The 19,572-nt window shown below is 37.5% G+C and overlaps 2 protein-coding genes across 5 annotated transcripts in view; one reads left to right on the top strand and one right to left on the bottom strand.

Annotated features, from left to right (window-relative positions):
- LOC139145253 (membrane-associated phosphatidylinositol transfer protein 2-like) overlaps positions 1-19,572 on the bottom strand; it is a 97,601-nt gene that overhangs the window by 46,813 nt on the left and 31,216 nt on the right. The gene's annotated exons all lie outside the window — the stretch shown is intronic.
- Positions 6,290-18,385, top strand: LOC139145254 (uncharacterized). Its single transcript, XM_070716292.1, has 6 exons — positions 6,290-7,048; positions 8,003-8,189; positions 8,750-9,007; positions 9,423-9,594; positions 12,612-12,760; positions 13,270-18,385. The coding sequence occupies exons 1-6, from the start codon at positions 6,305-6,307 to the stop codon at positions 13,458-13,460; spliced, it is 1,701 nt and encodes a 566-aa protein (XP_070572393.1). The 5' UTR covers positions 6,290-6,304; the 3' UTR covers positions 13,461-18,385.

The following is a 19,572-nucleotide window of genomic DNA, read 5'->3' as shown; positions in this document are numbered from 1 at the left end:
AAATGTAGGAAAGCCCTTGTGTATCTTGAAAAGACAAGATTTTGGTGGGGATTTTTAAAAAATTCAATCTACCGTACCACACATGGAAATGTTAACAACACATATTAATTTCCTTTATATGTACATACACCAACATTTCCTAAAATATCATTGAAAATATAAAATATAAAAATATAATTATTAAAAAAATATCACTGTCAGAGTGTTGAAGGGCTAAAAGCTCTCTTTTGCATCACTTTATGTTGAAGATGGTAACACAACTGCATATCAACACACTCTCTTTAAGAGTATTTCAATAATCTACTTTTGCATCTAACAATTCAATACACAAGCATTTCAATATGTTACACACAGGTTTTGGTAATAACTGATGGCCATGTCTTTTAATTGTTTCTGTAACAGCGCATGTATTGAATTAGGTGGCTGAGGTATATTGGAGAATTAATATGACAGCCGTTTGAAAACTTCATATGGCCGTAATTAGTGTAGTTCCCAATTCCACTATATAACACATTTTAAGAAAAATGTTGCCATGCAAATAAAGAGTGAAGGTTAAGAAAAAAAAGGTCTTATTTCTGGAAACCACACCTAATCTATATCAGATATCTTGACCTAAAATATTTTATCAAGATGAAGTTTTGCAAAAAGGATAAATTTTGCGCACTTCTGCAATGCCCAATGCTGTAAATCTGCTAAATTTAATCAAATTAAACAAGCTTACCTACAATATTTCCAAACAGTTACAGTGTCCACAGGTTTATGAATACTTTCCTCTTTTGCATTTACCTACTGGCCATAAATTCCCCACTCTTAAGGTGTAGAGCCTGGCAAATGTTTGCCACATTCACAATACCGGTGTATGAAACTGTAGGCTGCCAATATCTACTGAGATAGGGAGCCCGTAGGTTAATGTCCTGAAGACGCTTGTCTCTAACAAAATTGATTCTGTTCAGTCATGAAAATGAAAATCCAATCCACGGACAGTTGGCACGTAGGCCAGTGACAGCAGACTAAAAAGATAATCTCGAGAAATCAACTGGTTCTAAGAAAGTCAAGATTTTTGTGTTATTTCAAACTGAGAGAAATTACAAAATATACATGACTGTAGGTCGTAGACTAGCTGCTGGGATTGAAGTGGTGAGTCTACCAGAACTGCACCTGTGTGATTGCGATTCACTGTGATTGTACCCGTCTATGCAAATAGAGCAGTCACATTTCATGGTGATCAGATTACCTACAAGGCCGAGGAACTGTGTAATTTGCTGATGGAGAATCAAATTTACCGACTGTACAAGATTGCTAAATAGCTTCCTGGTTCCACACTGGAAACAAGTCATTGACGCAGACAAATCCTCAAGAGTCATTCAGATTGCGCACATAATTTTCTATGCATTTGGCGTGAAAATTGCATGAAATATTTCTCATACCGGTATTTGATTTCGAGTTTAATGCCTTTAGGTATATGACACAGATACAGTTCAGTGGTGGCACAGATTGACAATGTAATTGAAACATAAGTGTCCATTTTGCCTATATTCATTTTGTAAAAATATAATTTTCTGAATGGTTTTGCTGTCATCATGATTTATATTTTTGAACAACAAGATTTAAACTGCATTTTATTATATCAGGAAAACAGTTCGTTGAAAGGAATGTCTGAAAAATATGCTAAAATTAACGCACCACTATAACCAAATGTCTGATACTGTAAGATGATGCGAGTCTGTTATTGGGCCTTTGGGCCTGTTGACCCATTAAATAAATAAAATAAATAAATGAAAATGAATAAAATAAATAAAATGAGATGATAAACAAATACAGAGGTTTATGAAGAGCTTGGTACATGTAACAGTATACTGTCAGTCTGTAAACACAACTATGACTGGGTCGCAACATGCTTGAAAGGCAGCCATACTGTATCAGATCACAAAACCAAACACAGCTTCATGCAAACCATTGTGCAACCTCTCTTTGAAGACTTAGAATGAACTCACTTCAGCTGGAAAGGACTGGAAGCTAGTATTCTGTCAAAATTGGGGGCTACAAGAAGGATTCACGCTTGAGACACAACAACAGTTTTAAACTCAGCAGTTGGTAAAACATGAAAGCTGTTAACAGCTTAATAATTCAAGCTGATAGACCTTGGACACAGCAGGCAAGTTGAGAGGAAGTGTGTACGCTTGTAATTAGATGGTATACAAGTTGTGGTGATGCAGACAAAGGGAGTGAACGAGAGTGTTTATACATACAGAGTATGTCAAAAGATATGGCTATAATAAGCCAGTTTTAGACCTATCTACACGTTACTTTCCTTTTTAAGCAGGTGTTAACCTTCTAATTCTACTTTTTCTTGTCGTGACTTTGATTGATTAGACTATTATTTCCCAAGGAAAGCTTTTTGTAGGGATTTCCTGTCTATTTCATCCTTCAAATTTAATATAATTTCGTCATTGCAATATTTTGTATTGAGTACCCTGACATTGTCCCACTATGTTTATGATACAACACAGTTCCTCCCGTGGATACAAATAGATGACTAACTCTGGAGCAGATGAATGATCAATCAATATTTTTATGAATGCATGTACTGAAATAGTTAATCGGTCAGACCGGTATATTTCTTCACAACATCTTGTGCTGAAAAACAGGAAAGACGTAAATTCTCACTGCAAATATCCGGGCAGTTGTAAAAACACTTTCTGAAGCTATTAAAGGGCCTATGACACGACCAACCTATCTTCATTGCATTAGGAACCTTAAGTATAATTAATACGTGAAATAAATTCATTATTGCTGAAAGCCGTATCGTTAACCACAAAATAAGCACTTTTTAACCAATCACGGCGATTTGAAAGAGCCCGCCAAAAGACCGGAAGCGCTCTTTGGACGATCTCGCAAATACGGAAGTGACGTAGGCGAAGGTGTACGGTTTATGGCGCCAGTGCGCTTTACATGTAGTGCAGCCGAGCCCAAAGTTGAGCCACAGACAAGGATAGTTGCCAACTTTTTGCGTTGCGGCAGATAGCCATGCCAAATTTTTGCGTTGCGGCAGGATGCTCCAAGTGCTATAGTGATGGTGTGTCACTTTTCAAGTTTCCAAAGGACCCTGGATTATTGAACAGTGGGCAAAGCAAGTCCAGCGCACGAGGGACAAGTGGACACCCACCCACAGATCGGTTGTATGCAGTGATCATTTTGATGTTTCTTCCTTCGAATCTGCGCCAGACCTGAAAGCTAAAATGGATTCAAGGTGCAACATAGGAGGGTACTAAAGCCGAATGCCGTACCCAGTATTTTTATTCGACCTGCTGCGGAGTCCGTTAGTCGAGACCCCAAACGGAGAAGAAAATCGACAGCTGTGGAGAAACTGGCCAGGAAAAGGGTAAGCTCTTTCTTTGTGACATTGTGTGCGCGGTTTGTGCGCCATTTTGAGTGCCCGATGGTTTCGATGCGTGCCGATCTCCAGTTGATAGTTGAAATACCACATATTAAAATAAACAACTTGTATTACTGATAAATGCCAAACTCCTTTGTATTATTCCATGTTGTAAAATGTCTTTTTCGATCGCCAAATGGAAATCTATAGTGTCGGTAAAACGAGGTCCAACTTTCGCGTCAAAAACCATAGTGTGACCGGACGAGAGAGGCCTTACTGTTCCTTAATAACAATGGGGCTGACACAAAAACTCTGAGGGTGAATGCTCGAAATCGAAGACTAAACGGGGGGCTCAGGTAGTGATAAGTTGTACAAATTCATCTTAAGTATGCAACAGTTGTGCACATTTATGTCTGTGAACAAGGTAATGGCGTCAAAATCTTGAAGTTTACGAACACACTTTGTCAACAAATGTCAGAGGGGACGCCATCTTGGAAGTCGTCTACTCGAACGAACGGCCGCGATGAAAGATCGCGTGAACGGAAATAGTTGTATATCAAAGCATGGAGGTAGCAGAGACTACCTCCATGGTCACATTGAATGTTGTGAAGATTAGGAAGTCAAGATGAGTGCAAAAATTTCCCCAAAACGTATTTTTTCCAAGAAACTGCTGACGAAATGTATAATGAAACGTCTATGACCTTTGGCATCGTTTACCAATATTCGAAGGGAAGGAATTGCCATGCGGGCGAATTGTACCCTATACATTTTCCTATTAGTTCTCTGCTCCAAATAGGCTCAGCTATGCAGCGCAAATTAGCGCCTACGGTTTTTCTAAAGCAGGAAGTAAGGTTCGCAATAGTGCCGTACTTGAACAACATCATGCTTTTTCATCAGTGCGCACCTGTCTGACCAGAAACAATGGCTTGTATCTGTGATAATGGAAACACAAAAGTCAGCGCACGGTGGTCAGCGTAAGGACAATCTTCCATTTTCTTTCACTGGACTTATCAACCCATACAATATTCTCACAGAAATAATTTGGAAACTACAAATACATCCTTCACGGGACTCATATTTTACAGTTAGTCACCATTCAGCTATTTAAAACATATTGGGTCCGATTTTTGGTCACCCTGTCTCATTACAATATTCTCAGGGAAAGAATTTGAAAACTTCGACTTTCCAGAGGCTGCCAAATTGTGATCATGCTAATTAGCCAAAATTATTTTTCCAGATTTGGACTTTATACCAACATTTTTCAACTGGTGTCATGAAGATTTTGGCAAAAGATTTGAGTTTTAAAAATCGTCCGGTCACCCTATTATCATTGACTATTGTCTATGCTAAAACACACACACGTAAAGAGAGATGATTAATTCCCCCCTCTACTGTCTATGATTAAACTCGAATTTCATGGTAAGACCAGTAGTTTTGTGGCACAAGGTGTTTCAATACTGGCTTTATAATGTCAATATGTTCGTGTTTTATCGGCAGGTTTTAATGCTCTCCTCAAATTTTGTTCTGCACCAGTTTGCGAGAAACCATGTACAAAATAGGCATAATGCAGAAACCTTGCAAATAGGTAAACACCTCGCTGTTGTCAAATGCTTGTTTATGTATAGACTTGAACAGTTGCCCTTAAGCGAGGTGTGAAGTAGTTTATTTCTCGCTTTTCTTTCTACCATCGTGATATTTGACAGCAATTTTAGGGTGCTTAGGTGATTGTTCTAATATGTGATAGGAATACAGTACGGAAGGTCGTCCTGATTTGAATCGTTAATATTTGTGTTGTCATTTGTACTATACTATCTATAAGGATTTTTGTTAATGTTGGGAGTATAATTTGCTCTCAATCACACCTGCCTGATACAAATGGTGTTTGGCATGATTAAGTGGCAGTTGTAAACTTCATAAAGATGCTATAATTTTACTTGAGTTCTGTTATGTGAATTTGACATACACGCATACTTTTTGTAGGAAGTTGCTGAGTTACTCAAACCAAATACCCAAGCACATGTTTTACCGGTACATGAAGGTGAAGAAGATGCAGTGGAAGAGTCTGGGAAGGTTACATCAACTGTGGTGAGTGTTACTTACCTTAGAAGTTGACATAAAGTGATGCTGTGGAAACTTGTAAGTTGTGTTACCCCTTGTGATGGTGTTCAACATAAGAAAATCGATAGCAGAATTTTAAACTTGTTATATGCATTTCATACATATACACTGTTTATGTATTGCAGTATATCCCAAAAAGTATTACCATTATTGCTATACTTTTTTACATAGGTCTCTCAATGTAGTCAGACAAGCAGACAACCGAATACTAGGAGAAGTGTTAGGCTACAAGTCAGTATGAGAAGGAAGGGAATTAGTAGAGGTATATGTAATAGTGTAGTACATAGACTAAAGATGGTTGTTCATGTGACACTATCTTGCAAGTTTTAGATTAATGTGTTAGGATATAAGTTATATAGGTTTATGTAGGAAGGAAATGAATTAGCAGAGGTACATGTACACGTAATTGTGTAGCAAACTGACAAAGGTTGCAACTGTCCTAGCAAATTGTCTTTGCTACAGTAAATACAATAAAATACGATACTATATTAATCTTCACTGGGAAATTACTGAGACTAATTCCAAATCAATACAGACACAATAGTCAGACTAAAAAAACACACAAATACACAAATGTAGACGTTATTTTAAAAATCCATTCATGAGAAATTGTAGTTTAGGTCAAAAACATGAAAGTCAACTTTACAAAAATATTGTAAATTTTATCCTTGTATGATCATGGGTCACAAATTTGAATGTGCAGGTAAATATTGATTTTAATCTCGGTTTTAACATTTTTACTTCTGTTCAACAGGCACTCAAACTACGTAGAATGTAAAAACATCTGAAATTGGGGTCCAGACAGATGCAATGCCAGTACCAGTCGTTGTAGAGAGTGTACATGTAGGTTCATCTGTTGACACAGCCTGTGATGCACAACAGTCATCGTGCAGATGTGATGAGCCTGCCAGTCCATTGAATGCAGCTGATCACCGAAGTGATGATGATGACTTCATCCCATCTGACAGCGAGTCCAACACCACTGTATCCAGTGTTTCCAGTGTGTTGACCGATGACAGTACGCCGTCTGTACATGATGACCAGAAGTATATCATTTTCTGGTCATGTTTGCTTTCATTGATCAGGCTGATCCACTGTCCAAGGTGTGGTGAAGCTAACATGAGACAATCACGGACATTGAAGGGGACAATGCTATTGCTGGTATTGAAGTGTACAGCTTGCCAACACAAAACAGGGTGGAACAGCCAGCCATATGTCGGCAATATACCAGCTGGCAATATTTTGCTGTCGTCAGCTATATTGACTTCTGGTGCTCTGGTCAGCAAAGTTTTGCGTATTTTTTCTCACATGAGGGTTGCTGCTATAACAGCCAGAACATTCTTTAGACACCAGTCCCAGTTGTTGCTGCCTTCAATTAGGCATGTATGGGCTGAACAAAGGACGTGGCTCCTGGCATCTCTTCAGGCCGATCAACGAGACCTGGTGCTTGGTGGTGATGGCCGATCTGACAGCCCAGGTCATTCTGCAAAGTTTGGCTCGTACACTGTCATTGAACTAGTGGCCAATGTAATCATCGACATGCAACTGGTTCAGGTAAGTTTTCAAACGTGTGAGATACATAAAGCCTATCAAGGCAATGGACTCAATATCAGCTGACAACAAAGTCGGAGGTAGATATTGCGTTCATTTCTTGGTAAGCATCCACCATCTAAAATACACATGGGTGTGTCTTAATCACCTATAAGATTTGCCCCTCCTCATAAAGCAACTGTATACTTGATATTTATTCAAAGGCCAGGTTGATATCAGAGTTTTCTTCGAAAATGGTACACTCTGTAAATTATGCAAAAGGATTTGCATGTGAATTGTTTTATTTAACCAATCCATGTGCCTCTTGCCTTGGGTTCATAGTGGGGGGGGGGGGGGAGTTCAAGGCCATGTTTGTATACTGTGACGCTCTATGGCCTCTCACATTGCTGCCATGGTGCCACCTGTAGAAAAAATGGCAAACGCGCTGCAATATGCTGCGTTCACGTACAGAATTCTGAAGAGCGCCTGAAATGATGTACTAGTGCTTGAAAATTAAAAATACATACATGTATACTAATTACCTATTTTTACTTTAAACCGTATACATTACTATAACGACATCATTTCAGGTAGTTTTCTGTGTATGGAAAGTGAGCACAGCATATTGCAGCTCGCTTGCGGTTTTTTCTATGGGTGGCACCATAGTAGCGATGTGAGAGGCCATAGAAGCGTCACAGTATACAAATGCGGCTTTGAACTCCCCACATATGGAACCCAGGGCTACCTCTTGGGTATACTCAGTAATCCTGTGAAACAACAGACATGTTAAGTGTAGTTCTCAAACAATTTTCGTAATCCTCCCATTCATCACTCTCTGCATGTATACAGTCTGTAAGCCAGCCAATGAATAACAAATACACTGACCCAAATAACTTGCTTTATCTGATGCATTAAATTATCTTTATGTAAACAATGTCAACAACCTTCAGTAACACGTGAATTTTATATTTGAAACAGAGCAACGAGGTTGGTGGAGCAGTTAGAATGGAAAAGGAAGGGCTGATTAGATCTCTGGCAGATTTGGAGGGAGAAGGCCTCACCATTGGCACGATTGTGACAGACAGGCATGTTCAGATCCGAAAGTGGCTGCGAGAGAACATGCCCAATGTCGAACACCTCTTTGATGTTTGGCACATCGCTAAAGGTACTTGAAATACTTTGTATACATACTTTTCCATGATAACCTTGTCACCACAAGCGTCTGAAGTCCCATTGCAGTTCTGCTTGCAGCTATAGCTGCACTGCTAATGTGTTAGAGCTTAAAGGTACTGAGCTATGGTAATGGTACTGCCGAGTACTTGTTTTGCACATTGACCATGGCGGATAACATTCAGATAGCTGACATGGTCAGTCTGCAAAGTAAGTGCCCTTTGATCTGTCATGTGTAAAAAAGTAATGACATCAAAGACAATGAAAACTGGGCTTACAAACGGTAGCCAATCACAATTCAATGACGTTGTGATATTTCTAAACATCATTACAAGTATCAAAACAAGTTCTATCACTCTGCAAAAGTTGTTTCTTTGTTTATTGGGATTTACATTTCAAAACGAGTGATAGAACTTATGTAATACGAAAAACAAAATCCCCTGAAGAGATTGTGAGCATTCACTATGCCCTTGTATTTATAATGTGTTTTTGTTGCTCTCAGTACTTTCACTTGTTGCACTTATGGAATAAAATGATTTTATTTTTTAATTAAAGGACTGAAGAAGAAATTGCTAGCAATTGCCAATGAGAGAGAGTGTCGAGAGTTACAACCGTGGATACCTAGTATTATTAATCATTTGTATTGGTGTGCAGTGTCTACCCCTCCAGGAGAACCAGCAACTGTCTTGGCGAAATGGGTCTCTGTTCTCAATCACATGGTTAATGTTCATACCCACAACGATGCACTCTTTCCATCATGTCTCCATGGACGCTTGCAAGGCAGAGAAGCCAGAAAACAATGGCTGCAGCCATGTAAGTAATAGGATATGTGGTATGTAAATTCAATAGTTTAAAAGGGAAAAATTACTCTCTTTTTGCCCAACATCATTTTACTTTAACTTTTAATCACATCCAAAAAAACTTGTTTTTTGCTATTTACAAATTTGCCATGGCAACCACTACTTAGCATTGTGAATCCTTTACTATCGCTATAATTTGTTTAATGAAATCTTGAAAAAACAGTACCAAATTTATCTGCAACTTCAAACAAGTTACAGAATTTCAAAACAAAACTAAACTTTAAGGAGCATTATGAGAAGTGATGGCTCTGCAAGTCATGTTTGTAAATTAACAATGAATATGATGTCTGTGCGCGGGTGTAAATATAATTACAGAGTGACCGTTGGCAATTTAACTGTCCTATTAATTAAATTTATCCACAATGCAGGTTCTGTGACAATGGTTAAACTGGAACGCCTTCTTACATCCACTGCACTGTTGCGAGATATCAGACAAATGTCAGGACAGGAGCAAACATCTTCCCTAGAGGCCTTCCACAGTTTGCTGAATCAGTTTGCACCGAAGATGTATTGCTTCTCATACCATGGACAGTCATGCAGGTATGACAAGAAATAAAACTGAGCAATAGGATATTAATGAGACTCCCAGTACCAGTAGTATTCAAACAAACAAGGTTGAATTGCAGTCCCCAAAATGTTTAAATATGTTACAGAGTCCAACACCCCATCTGTAAGGCCATCAATATGGTGAAATAACTGGTTAAACAAACATTGATGTAGCAAGATTGTAAGTCATTTGATCTGTACTTGACTGGTTTTAAACACAGTGTGAAGCTAATAACTAGGTTTCTGCCAACTGATTTAAACCCGATGCGGGGTATAAAAGACCCCTAACTCATCGAAAATTCATAATGGCGCTTGAGTGATAACTGGCAACAGCAAGGTAGACCGCTCCATGAAAATCAGCCAAAGCGATTCTCAAACAAACATTATTGGCATACCATAAACATAGACTCTTTCATAAACACGTAGGCCATACAGTTATCCGCAAAGTTTCGCAAAGCATTTTAAAATTACGACGATTAGGGGAAAATCGCTTTCGTAACAAAGGAAATGGGCTTTCGTAACAGAATGGCCCCTTGGAACAGTCGTTCCGTGATTCAAACAATTGTCAATCATTCAGTGACGCGCAGAGGTGTAAAACTGGTCAAACATTTGCTGTGCATACGAGAACAATTACGATTTAAAAAACCATGTGTACGCTTAGAGTTACATGTATATTGGCGTGCACACTAGGATGAAAACTTCGTGGTTGTCATAAGCTATTTTACTAACAAGCGTTTATAATGCAATGACAGCGCGAAGGTGAACCCTTTTTGGATGTGATGATTGGCAAGAGATGAGTCGGTATCGGTACGATGTATTCTTGCGAAAAGTGCGTACACTGTATTATGCAAAACTGCAGGCAGAGTCCATAGTTTACAATGACATCGAAAACATTATACATCAAAGCATAGCGGTAGCCTCCATGATCAATTTAATTACAGTCAGTCAAAGAGAGCCACTTTTTTAAACAGCCCCCCAAATCTACAGTCGAAAGTACCGGTGCCGTACGCTGATATAAATGCTAGCCCTGAAAACGGCCGTATGGTTTGTACATGTACACGTGTTCTCACACATGGCAATGACATGTCGTGTTCGGAGGGTTGGTAAGGTTTTGACATACCGATTGCCCCAGTAACGTTTGGACTTCTGTTATGGGAATTAAACAAAGCTTGTAAGACATCAAAACATTGTCAATGTCAGTTCAAGGTGAGCAAGTGAGCGTCATCACATGATCTTGTTTGAAAGGCTTAGGCCTAAGAGGATTTTTCACGTATGTCCAAGATCGCCTCATCGAGTTGGCACTAAATCGTAAGATTTCGACAAAGGTTGGACTTTAATTTCTTCAATAACGAAGATATCTATGAACCCAGTCCGTGGTTCATCCCATTGCTCTGAAAATAATCATAACTCGTGACGAGTTGTCCGGGGTCACCCTAAAAGCAACCGGGTAGCCGACATACAGATATCGTGGTATGCGAGATTCATGGAAATCTCGATCCTTCCTTGATGTAGTGAACTTACTTTCTTTTTAGCAATCGGTCATGACGTCGCGTCGTTCACCTATTTCCTACCATTTTCCTGTCCGTGTTTCTCAGTCAATGTTCAGATCGATAATTTGTGATTTCAACATACGAAATTGCCAGCTTCGGATTATTTTAATGTTTATGTTTATTACATTCTTGATGATTATTTCACTACTTACGGCGCCAATTCCGTATGTAGATATGGCGGTCAGTAGCCGAATTATTCTCAATCGATGACATGACCCCTAAATGCAGCAAAAACTTAAGTAGATCAACTCAGCAAGCTCCTGTTTGATGAAATTGATATTTTTTCCTTCTTTCTTTTGCGTATTGCGAAGGCTGTAGTCTGAGCGTGATTTGAGAGCAAACAGATTATGGAGATAATGCAAACGATAGCAACCGTTACCAACAGACTCATTATGCAGAGCCATGCCCCAAAACGCCCACCCAAACTTGGCACTAATCCGGATCCCGGTCCATGTCGCGCCGGGCTTTAATGACTACTCTATCTGATAACGGTGATAATGTTCACGCCAAGAATAGGCTCATGTAAAGGATCACCTGATGTTTAGAAGTGTTTTCAAAGTGCCTTTGAACCAGTCAAATAAACAGCCAAATCACTTTTACTGTTGCTAAATGACTCACAACTTTGCTACTCATTTCGCCATATTGGTGAATTTATAGTTATTACTCTGTGTGTAATAGTATTTGTAGTTCATGCCTAACAAAATACATAATTGGGACTTATAGATTGGGTACTTACATACTTGTTTGTATTTGACAGTCCACCCATCCAAATCAGATTTGCCCGAACAGAATTCGTTCAAACTGTGCATAAGGACAAGACCTTGGCTTACATTGCAATTCATTTTGTTTGCTGATCTAATTCAACGGGGCCAACTGGCAGCTGTTTGGTTAAATTGTTCCATTGTTCCATGTTCTGTGTCACTACACTCATTTCATGCTAGAATTTTTTTCAAACTGCAATCTAGTGAAAGATGGCTGTGTGGTTACCATTTTGTCTCGATTGATCTCTATCCAGTGCTATTACATAGCCACACCTTGACAGAATCCAAGTGTAAAGCTTGACACAAGGACAGGTTACCAAGCCATACATGTGCATTTAGATTATTTCATAATAAATTTGATATAGCCTACTGGTAAAGCCTTTTTGTTTTAAATATTCTATGTCTAAAGCTGTTTAAGCAGCATGCCTTGACAGAATTATTTCTTACTTAGACAAAAAGGCATGGCATCATATCATGTACTTATCATGAGCTCATTGTTTGTCTGGTACATGGTAGGTCAGCTATTGTGATATGATCAAATTCTTCATTTTGAGTTCTAATCATTGCATTATTAAAATTTTTTTTCATGATCTTGTGGGGACTGTGACATCTACAATGTCTGGTTGTTTATGTACACAGATAAAACACTATTAGAGTTGTTGTTTCATAACTGCCTACATTATAATTTTGTGACTCCCAGGACACTGCTGGCCATATTACACTTCAATGAAAATGCTGGACGCAACCAACAGCATACAGAAGGTGATGAGGCACGATATCGACTGCAATTTCCTAAATGGAAGAAAGGCGGTTATACAGTGCGCAAGATACTAGAAGAGCCATCTTTTGGTAAACACTTTAAAAGCTCTCATTAAAAACCTTGTCATTGTTTGTCAGTAGGGATATTATACTTCTGGTTCAGTGGAAAACTCATCAACAATGACTTGAAGTCCATAAATGTTTTTTCAGGCATTTTTGACCATTTACCTAAAGGTGCAAACTCAAATGGCATCATTGGATACAATGATACACTCAGAAAGTGGGGTCATGTATGGCAATAAGCAGTCAATCTCATGAAAATTGAATACATAATACAATACACTGCATGAGGTGGCACACCTTTATTTTTATTTCAACAATCATGTTAATTGGTTACTGAGCAACTTTTTTAACAGTAAATTCAGCATTTGATATGGTGGTATTACATCATCAATTACTATGAATTCATCATTTGAATAACAACTAACTTGTACAAGTATGAATTTGCAGAAATAAAAAATTCAAATTGGGCAAAGTTAAAGCAGCAATTCTGATTTTTATTTTTTCTTTCTGGGCTAATGGATAACTTTTTATTTCAGATTATGTCACAGAGATACTCAGAGAAGTGATTGCCATGTGCCACGTCCATGTCAATGAACGCAACATGACAGAACAGGAACAGCCACCTCCCCTGTGTGATGGTGTTGAGCGGCCAACAATAGAAGATGCAGTAGCTGCAACAATTAGGCGATTCGCTGCTCATCCTAACCCTCGAGACAGGCGTACCTAAATCCAACATAGTCTGCGGATGGGAAAGTCTGTCGAATCTTTGTAACAACACATGATGGTAGCACAACTCTAATCTCTTTGCCAAGATGGCCCAGCACAACCTCACAAACTGTCTGTATGCTATGTACCTGTACCTCCTGAAATCGAAATGACATTATAATATAGATGACATCATAATATAATATACTAAATGGTGAATAGGTATATCTGTGCTCTCGCTGTCGCTCGTAACGTTCGTAAATTACGAACAAAGATGAAAATTTACGAAAAAAAAATAAATGCCTGATCGGCCATTTACGAACAATTTTGTTATTTTTGAAGCCTGATTTTCAGTCAAGATTATGAATTCAGCGGTTGAATTAATTAATTAGCTCTGGACAATTCAAGCTTGAAAACGTATTTCATTAGGTCTGTACACGCCTACAATCATTGTAAGTCCTTCAACTCTCAGAATTTTTTTTTCTGAAAACCCTTGAAAATCTGCCTGACATCGCAAAATAATCATCCTTGCTGTTGTAAAACAAAAAAATTCGTAAAATAGAGTTGTGCTACATGTTCTCTCTGACGTACGTGGAGTGAACTCACTTTTTCTATATGTGCCGTAAAGTGGTATGCCCTTAACAGAGGTTGCAATTCTCTTTGTGCAAGTATGTGACGGTCAACTTCACTCGATAGTGTAATTGCACCATGTGCTTGGTAAATGGATGTAAACTTATTTGGAGCCATGGATCTTGGCATTGCTTACTGTTCAATGCATTTATCAACCTCAGTTGAAAAAGTACAAGTTTACATCATAGTCGAAACAGGCTCAGTCGACCAAGGCATTGCAGCTACGGCTCAACATTACGTAATTTGTGCTTACTAATATTTTTTGAACCGAATTCGTAAATTTACTAACAATTTCGAAATGCCAGGGAGAGCACAATATATGAATGTATGTACATGTTAATATTCATGCTAAAGCTTAAAGATCCAGAATAAGATCCAGCTCCTTTCAAACAACATAATCTCTGTCAAATTCAAAATGAGAAAACAGCATAATCTATATTTCTTGGGAAAGCTTTGATATTTTGGTTATCAAACTGTAAGTATTTGTTGTCATTGTTGCTCATTTTTCACTATGCTTAAAAGTAATTTAGCATAACTGAATAGCTTGAGGATTTGTTACCCTAAAGGTATACAGTCACATGTAATCTAAATATGCCCATATATGGTCAAAGGAGCATTCCTTGGTATTCAAAATGCCCATGTGAGGGTGCTGTTTTTAAAAAGCGGCCACCCGCTTAAAATCTGTGATTGGTTAGATTTTCTCTTTCCATGGTAACTGTGGCAAAATTGGAACAGGTGACATTCAGAATCTTGGTGTTATTGTCAACAGGGATGGGGTAATGTGTGATCATATCAGTCATCTATGTAGGAATGCATATTTCTCTTTGTCAAAATAGGTAAAATGTGTAATGTACTCGACAAGCCTGCTACTGAGAAACCATCCATGCATTTGCTACATTTAGACTTGAGTATTGTAACAGTCTGTTCTATGGTTCTAAAAATGACCAACTAGGTCATCTGCAGTCTGTTCAGAATGCCGCAGCCCATCTGGTTGCATATATATAAGCAAATATGACCACATCACTCCTGAGATGCTATCCTTGATATTTTCAGTTTTTATCAGTGCTTTTGCATCTTTTTAGCTCATTCCGTTGTGTGTGTGTGTGTATATATATATATATATATATATATATATATATATATATATATATGTATGTATATATGTATGTTTACCAAAAAGAGCCTATATGGCGAGTCAGTGGCATCTGTATGTATATATGTATGGATGGATGGATGGGTGGGTGTCCATCCAATACAAAAGCTTAGTATTTGGTGTACAGGTAGACCCAGGGGTTGAGATTTGATGTTCAAATGAACATGTCAGTGTCAGAAATATGCAAATGAGGTAAGAAAAATCTTGCTAATATGCAGGATTGGTGGTTATTAAATGAAAAGCCTATACATCTGAATCAGAACTTTTATGATCTTTAACTTACATGTATTTGTATGCAATATACCTATTATGTGTTGGGAGTGACTGCAGTGACTGAAACAGCTTTTGAATCATTTCTTATGAATCATTTCCTGTCATTGTTCATGAAATTTTACATATTGGCAGACCTGCTCAAACTCTGCTATGCATGTTGCTGAAGTTGACCTCCATTACCTAAAGTTTCAGACCTTATTTACTTTTATCATTCTTGTTTTTCTGGTTTAAATACTTCTTGATAGACCAATTCAAACCAAATATAAGCACACTGTCCTTGACAGTTTTTTACTGCTGTGTACTGCACACTGAGATGTTTGTGGAGTGTGTTATTTAAAGGTGGGGACTCGATTCTAATGATCGAGTTTGTTCTAGTCTGTAGGAAGGTTATGAAGGTGTCTTTTGTTTTCACTTGAAATTGTTATCCAGTGAGTAAATTTCCTGGCAATGCATTCTGACGCGTGACCCATTTGAAAGGTGTTCCATAGTTGAGGACCTCTGTGAAAAATGTTTCTACCGACAAGCATCATTCTTTTGTCAGTAATATGAAAATGGTAATATTGCCTAGTGATGTAATTGTGAATGTTAATTCCAAGAGACTTGTCTATATTTCAGACCAGTTCTTTGAAAGATTTTTTGTGTATAGGTGAAAATAATTGTATGGAATGTTTTGATATACACACCTTTGTCAGTGATGGATCAATGGGTGTAGAAGTTAAAATTCTGAAGAGAAATATCAAATTGATGTGAGTCTGGTGAATGGTGTGATCACTGTGAGATGTGTAAATATCATATGATAATCCCTTGCAACATACATTACAACTCTGAATGTTCCCAGTTGATGTCATTGATGTCACATCAATAGTAATACCATATTTATTCATAAAAGGGCAATTTTAATTTTACTAAGTAAGGTCGATGTCAGATAGCAAAGACAGGTATCTACTATCGATATATTAAGTTTTCCAGTTTGTAAATATGATATGCCGTTGGTACTTACTCATGCTGCTTTGCTTGTGATCTACGATGGTGGCCATGATGGTCAATATAAGCAAAGTTAGCCACCCTCAGCACAAACTCATCTAAACAACAATTTGTGAAGCCTGGGTGGTTAACAATGCAGGTCAAATTACCATGCATCTCCTTTTCCAATTGCAACACGTCTATTTCACCACAACATACACATTCATTTACTGTTGGCATGTTACCACAGTTATTGCAGGTGCACCTGGAATCAAAGGGCCAGTAATGCCAATGTTTAGCTCACATTTAGCTATACCAATATGAGGTTATCGTATAAGCTGAAGTCTGTGGCATCTGTATGTATGTGGAAATTGTCCCGAAATATGCAAATTTGTATTTAAGACAATTTTGTCATTTTTTAGCGAGGAAAAAGATTCTCAAAAACTTGTCTTATAGCTTTGTAATTTGGTATAGAAGTCCAGAGGGATGTTAATCCGTAAATCTTCTGCTCAAAGTGTATGGAAAACCCTAAATTTGTATATTTTAGGTAATTTTCTCAGCATGTGACCTGAAATGACCTATACCAACCCAGGATATTTTGTGAGACAATTTCAAAGGCTGTGAACATAATTTTGCCATATTTAGTATCAATTTGTGGTGAAATTTGATCCAGAAAACAAAGCTGAGGTGAATTTTTCATAGTTAACCAATTATTGCAGCTTTTCCATGTAAGACACACAATAACTGATAAGAAATTTGGATCCAGGGTAATTCCAGATGTCATAATCACCCCAACAGTAGAGAGCATTTCACTGTCTGTAACCACGGTTACTCTACCCCTCCGTGCTGTAACTAACCTGAGTGCTGTTTACATTGAAATGATAGCACTGATAGCATTAGTTAAAAAATCCCCAAGTTTGTAAATAGATGTATCTTACATTTCCTGCCATCTGGTCGTTAATTTATCTTTTTATGCAAATGGTCTATACCAAGAGGTTGAACATCAAGAGGTTGAACATTTGATATCCAGGGGGGTCTAGAAGACTGAAGAGGTAGCATTATTATTTTTTTTTCCCACTCTCTTCTTTTCTTTTTGTCAAGCCTTCCCTGGCTGAGGTTTTTATTGAGATTTGCTAATGTATGTAGGATCTGCTTTTCCTATTGCTATAGAAGTTTATATTGATGTTCCTAAAATTGACTTTATTTGCTTTTGTCTTTCTTTTTTACTGATTGAAATATTTCTTGAATGGACCAATTCAAACACAATGTAAGCACACTGTCCTTGACAGTATTTTTCATAATGTTTTCACCATTTTTGTTTCAAATGTCAACCGTAATGCTGTTCTACTTACAAATGTTCATTCTGTGATAAAATGTTATCTCATACTGCACTAAGTGCTGATTCAACAAAATATTCAGATCTGAAGAGTCATAGAATATGGAAACTAACAATGTATGTCAATGACTTTTGCAGGATGATAGAATTGTTATTTATTACTATTTTTTTAATAAAAAATAGATTAGGTTGCATTTTAGTGCATTTTGTGATACTATTTCCAGTCACAGACAGTAGACTTTCAATTTGTCACAACAAATAAGATCTACAGATAACTTGCTGCCTATCATGACTTGATTAGTTTTTTATTACTCAAAATGAAAGTAAATCGCATTTAATTTTTTATCAATATTTTACATCTAGTGCCAATTAATAAAATGTATATTCCATCGTGCATGATTTTCAAGTAATATGATTTTATAAAGCCAAGCCATCAAAGTTTACGAGTGACCTCTCTAGAATAAGTTGATTGGGCTATCATTGTTGTGTCAAGATAATCTGGCCCAAAGTAGACTGGGCCCCTGTTTTCTGAAACTCAAGCACCAGTTCATTCAGTCGATTATTTTTCCAAATAAAGCTGCTATACATGCTACTTGCGAACAATGTTGGCTCCTTTTTTACTGTTATAGATGTGTCAATGCATTTTTTCTTTGTGTTTGGGATGAGTCGTTTTCTTTGCTCTGCAGATTGTATGTTTCCCCTTTCAATGTATAAAATTTCATATTTAGAAGTCCAAAAGCTTTGTTATGGTAATGTGAAATATGTGATTGCAGACACAAAGTGTCAGTTTCACAAAGTACATGGAAAAAAAATTCATAACACCCTGGCCCCATTAATTGGGTTGAATAATGTGCAGAAACCAGAAAAATAGGTATGAGAGCATACTGCCCTAAGGACAAAATGAAAATAAACACCAGAATGTACTACGTAATACAAATTATTTTTTATTTTGAAAAGCAGTTTTTGAATAGAACTGTTCACGGTTACAGGTTTGTCAATAAATATAGCTGTATGCGGACATCAGACACTGCTGCTAGAAATGCAGATAAATTTTGCATTGCATGCATGGCAGTTTTTGCAGCTTGTACTCAAAAGTCGTGAATATGCCTTTTAGTACTGCTGTAATAACTTACAATATCAGTCGCCTACACAGATGAGTTTTCATCGTTTTTGCATCTGTAATTTTCAAAAACAATATCAAAATCTATTTCAACATATTGATGAGAGAACACTGACGTAAACTGTGAACAGCACAATATATATATACATATATATATATATATATATATATATATATATATATATATATATATAAGAGCACACGGTGAATGTCATCCCCCTTCATTTGATTGAAATCCTGAAATCTTGAGCTCAAAGGACATTCACATTTGGTAATACTACATTATAGGATGTGGAAGTTGACTTATAAACATTTTCTGGGTTGGAAATTTCGATTGTAAAATATTTTAAATCACTGTTACTCATTGATGTACAAAAATAGATCCATGAGTTACTCTACTTCAATCTACTTTCAACTATTGTTCAAAGGTGTGATTGAGGATTTTGACCTCTAGCTCTGGGATGCCCATTGAAGCCTATGACGTCATAGCGTTCTGGCAGTGCGTGGTTGTATTTTGCTCTGACTTTAGTGCCCTGAAATGAGTTTTTTTCGCAAATTGTTCGCATTTTAGGGAGAGATCTACGTTCTAAAAGCCATGCTTCCCGGACGAACATGTAAACATAAAAGAGGAGTAGGTAGTTTCTATAATTATACGAAAT

This window comes from Ptychodera flava, chromosome 12 (assembly GCF_041260155.1).
Source record: "Ptychodera flava strain L36383 chromosome 12, AS_Pfla_20210202, whole genome shotgun sequence".
Classification (NCBI taxonomy): Eukaryota; Metazoa; Hemichordata; class Enteropneusta; family Ptychoderidae; genus Ptychodera; species Ptychodera flava.
This window is presented reverse-complemented; position numbering and strand designations above follow the sequence as displayed.